At 40.2% G+C, this 4,741-nt stretch overlaps 1 protein-coding gene across 9 annotated transcripts in view; it reads left to right on the top strand.

The window, feature by feature from the left end:
- Positions 1 to 4,741, top strand: part of atp11c (ATPase phospholipid transporting 11C (ATP11C blood group)) — a 40,931-nt gene that overhangs the window by 2,269 nt on the left and 33,921 nt on the right. The window contains exon 1 of one of the 9 annotated variants that reach the window (XM_020591980.1): positions 3,775 to 3,850. The exons of the other annotated variants lie outside the window; for them this stretch is intronic. Coding sequence (XP_020447636.1) covers positions 3,845 to 3,850 — 6 coding nt within the window. The 5' untranslated portion in view covers positions 3,775 to 3,844. Of the gene's footprint in view, positions 1 to 3,774; positions 3,851 to 4,741 lie in introns of those variants that run through there. 9 annotated transcript variants of the gene reach the window in all.

Genomic DNA, 4,741 nt, shown 5'->3' with positions numbered 1-4,741 from the left:
GACGTTCTCAGCGTTTTGACTCTGCTGTATTTTTGCAGCAGAAGCTCCTTGTGCTCCTGTAAAGTGGCCCAATCCTGCACACCCCAGTTACAGGATGGAAGCTCGACATGTGCTTTTACCTTGTGCACAAAGGCAGGAAATGGTGACACTAACACAACAGGAATTCTTTATATTTGGATTATTTAATAGCAACATGGCACAGAAAGAACTTGTCATTTAATCAATTAATTAAACAAATATTTTGATAGTCATTTAAGGCAAAAATACCAAATGGTCTCTAGTGCCAGCCTCTGAATTGTGAGGATTTGCTGCTTTTTGCCTTGTGACAGTAAACATAAAATCTTTAGATTCACATTTTACTTGTAAACGATTGAGTACATAATTGACAACTTAACTGATGATTAAAATAATTAGTTGATGGCCACCTTAAAAATGATTGTTGGGCCATTATATGACTGATGAGTTAAAAAAAACAAAACCATAAAATGTAAACATAACTGGACTGTTTCAGGGTTGTAATTCATTTTCCTCTGTGATGTATAAGATGTCCAGGTTTGTTTTTACATACCATAGTATGACAGCATTTTAATATTTGGCCACACGCTGTAGAACGCCTACATATTGTGATGTTGTTTGTCTCAGTAACATGTGAAATTGTACTCCAGTGAAGTGATGGTAAACAGATTTTTCAGCCTGCAGGTTTTTGCTGCGACTTTAGCTCCGATTCATTTGCACTCCTCCGATATCATATGACATTTAGGCAGAATGTCTTGTATGAGCCTTGATTTCTTCTTGTCTGGTATAGAAAGTGGATCTTTTTGAGGAGAGGATCTTTTCCCAGGGAGCTAAGGGTTCCTCATTCGACGGTCTGTGAAGTCACAAATATTTTCCTACTCTGACCGGGGTGCTCTGCTTTCTCAGTAGAGCTTTCCCTTCTCCCCTCTGCCCTCCTCTCCACCTCTCCTTGGTCTATCCAACTCACTGCAGGCTGATGTATTGAGACCAGTCAGTTTCAGATCTGTCTATACTTGACTGTGACCCACACACTAGTAAACAGATCCTTACCTGGTAAGAGATGTTGTCATGTGTGATAGGTTTGAGGGATTGCATGTCAAATGCATTTGGAAGCCAGTGGGCTTTGGAAATTCGCTACTCAGGTCGGCCAAGAGCAGCTGCAGGTCTTAGACGTACTCACAAACCTGTGGAAACTTGCAAACAAAGTTGGCTTGCACACAAACTAAAGACATCTGCACATTCAGAGACTTTATCTTGTGCCACTTTACCAGGGAAAGCTAATATATTATTAAGCAATAAAAGAGGATTTTTTCTTCAGCTGCTGTACATTATAGTACTTCCATATAAACTGCATGTGTTGGTGTAATGAGTCTAATATGCAGCATTATAAGTAATGTTGCAACATGCTTTCATCATTACTGTATTTTGGTTTTGTCGCATACCCTGCCTCAGAATGCTCCAAGTGTATGTTTATATTGCATTCATATCAATCTTGCATTGTATATACAGACGTCTGTTGAGCAGTGGCACCTGTTGGAAACAAGTTAGAGGCTTTTATTAACTGTTGAGTTACAAGAGTTCTCGAACACAGTCATCACTCTTGGGTGAGCATTTGGGGTATGGGTGCAGCTGAAGCCCATGGACCATATGGGGTATGTGTGGCCATCGAATTTATCAGGCCCGTTTGATTAAGAAAGATGTGTATTGGTTCGAGCTGTGCTCAAATTTGCCACCGTTTGTCTTGCACTGTGACTGGCTGGCAAACAGAATTGCTTACTCTGATTTCTCTCTCTTTCTTCCTCTCTCCGACTGGTCTCCCGCACTCTGCCTTGTAATGGAAAACCAGCCAAAAGAGCTCATCTGTAACCCACAGCAGGATAATAAATATATTTAGGGTGGGGAGGGAGGCGGTGTGAAGGAATAAATGACTGGCTGTGGGATATCGGCAGGATGAAATATAGTGGGAGAAGCTAGCGGCACTCAAAATGCATCCTTGTCATCCACATACTGTATGTATAAAGACTCATCCAGAATTGTTCTGTGCCATGCTCCAGCTCTGGCATTACACAGAGAGCATTCACAGAGAGATGTAAAGGGAATGTTGAGACATGTGGGGGATTTTTCTTTTTGGTGTCTGCTTTAATGTCTCTCTCTGTCTGAACACGGAGAGAGGAGAGACACCAGCATCTGTGATGTTTCTGTGTTCATTGTCATCTGAAATGATAGTCACTGACAGGAGTAGAGCACCAAAATCCATGTTAGGATTTAACGAGTGCTGAAAGACCCTTACCCACCCTCCCACACACATACACATGCACGCATGAACACCTTTGTTAAGAAACAGCCTACAGCGATTATCTTCACGGCAAACTCCCAGCTAAACAGACAGTACAGCTCAGCCGCAAGGAGGGAAACAAGCCTTTTAAATGTGGTCGCAGCACAGTGGGAGGAAAACCAAACCCAAATCAAGCATGTGCTTTGAGCAGAGGAAGCAAACATCCAAATTGATTTTTGTCATTAGTCTTGTTGCCCTCCTATGCAGTGTCGAAGGAAAATTAATTAAACAGCAATCCCAGCCAGTGTAGTCCTGTACATTCTGAAAAATAACATTTTTCAGAATGTACACCGGGGGGGTGCAGCTGTCGTCTTATGCAGTTTAGTTAAGTTACAACCCATACATCACATGGACAAAGCAGCTAGATCAGGCAGCTTCATCTAATCTGATTTGTTGCACCCACGCATACAAAAGCTGAGTACAGAGAGTATGTGTACTTGGCTGTAGAAGACATACTCCATTTATGGCTACACTACTTTAAATTCTCTTTAATTATAGATTATAGTGTGACTAGGCTACAGCTCAAAATGTGCTCTCTTTTTCTTGGCTTAAAACACAAATCATGCAGGTCTTCTCCATTAGAGCCCTGAAGAATAAGAATAGGACTTACCAAGCTAACGTCTTCAGAGGAGGATAACTAAAGGGACAAAGTTGCTTGAGAAGAAACAGTAACGTGTACTCGTAAAACCAAACCCCCTGTAAATGAATTCTTTGAAACTATAAGCCAGTTAAAATATAACTGGCTGAGTGAATGTAAAACTTGTTCCCGGATTTGTTTTGTGAAGTTCAGGCTATGTTCCTGTCTTCTGTTTAGTTTTTGTGAGGCTCTGTTCCTCAAGACAGAGATGGACACATAAAAGAACACAGACCTCTGTCAGCGTTATGTGTCTTGCTTACACATTTCCTGCTATATACGTATCCATTCTTTCCAGTGTTTTTCATAACTAAAGTAGGTTCTCTAGTGCTCACGTTTCCCACCAAGATTGGCACAGTTTTCATTCCCAGTGACCAAAACCTTTGAACTTGTTTATTCTTCAATTTCAGCAAAGGTCTCATTTCATGGCCACTTGTAGCCTAGTACAAAATGTCGGTGTCAGTTTTTAGGTGTTGCGCATTTCAAATGGCGTCTACAGCACCTACTTATAATTAGCAAATTATCTGTCTGTGGCTTTTTGAAATGATTGAGGAAGCAACTCCCAGTGTGAGGTCTAGATGAGTATCCCCTCCTCCCTATTGTCAAGGGAGCCATTGTAATGTAGGCCAGTACCAGCCCATACATTACACTGTGTCTTGTACAGCTGCAGGGATGCAAGTACAACAGTGAGCCGTTGCCTATCTACAACAGCTCCTAAGGATCAGCCCTCAGTTCAAGTCGGACTATTATCACTCTGTGGGGCTATTCATTACTGGGTCCAAACAGCGGACAGAGGAGACAGTAGCCTTTGATATGTGGTCTGTAGGCTTTGCCATAGGCCAAGTATTGGTGATTCAGTGATGGAGGTAACTCCTGTTATAGTTTCACTATGAAGTATGGCTCTGCTTTTTCATGCTTTGGCAGCATTCTGTTTAATACTTACATTAATTAATATGAATGTGGAATCTTGACGACAGCAGTGTTAACAGTAAGTGTTGTAATTCTTTTCTTATTGTCCAAAAATGGTAATTATTATTTTTGTTTATACAATTTTTATTTATTTTTTAATCACCTCGTTTAACATGAACATATTTTAACATATTTTTGAGTCACTTTAAGGAAGGTGAATCACACACAACTACAGTGGATAATTTGCGTAATGCATTTATGAGCAAAGCAAATGCAAGAACACTGAAAACATTCATTATGACTTTTTAAAAGTCTCTGAAACTGAGTGATGTATGGATGTATTCTGTTGTCAGTTAACCCAAAGATAATTTGGAAAATGTGTTATTGATAATAAATATGATTTGGTAATGATATTCTACAGTATACAGGGAAGGTGGCTGGAAAAGAAAATATCAAAAATTCAGGATGTAACCTGAGAAGATGCAGTATAAATACATATTGCCTGTGAGACAGTACTGTATTGAGTAAGTTGGTTAAATTAGGTTCTCTGTAACTGGAATTATTTTAAAAAAGATTTATAGACTGTTACACTTTACAGTTTATTGCACCGGGAATGCATCAATCTTCTTTAAGTCATTTAAATGACAAATGTTCAAATTTGGTATTTTTTCATTGTGCGATATTTTCTTCAAAAGCTAATGCAACCTCTGTAAATCCTCCACAGCCTTGGGATATGTAATCAAAACACAGTTAACAGTTGGTTAGAGTGACTATGCTGGATGAGGACAGGCAAGTAGGCTGACAAGATAAAGAGATGGGGGGGGGGGGGGGGGGGGAAAGGGGGGGCC

Source organism: Monopterus albus, unplaced genomic scaffold (assembly GCF_001952655.1).
Source record: "Monopterus albus unplaced genomic scaffold, M_albus_1.0 scaffold2.1, whole genome shotgun sequence".
Classification (NCBI taxonomy): Eukaryota; Metazoa; Chordata; class Actinopteri; order Synbranchiformes; family Synbranchidae; genus Monopterus; species Monopterus albus.
This window is presented reverse-complemented; position numbering and strand designations above follow the sequence as displayed.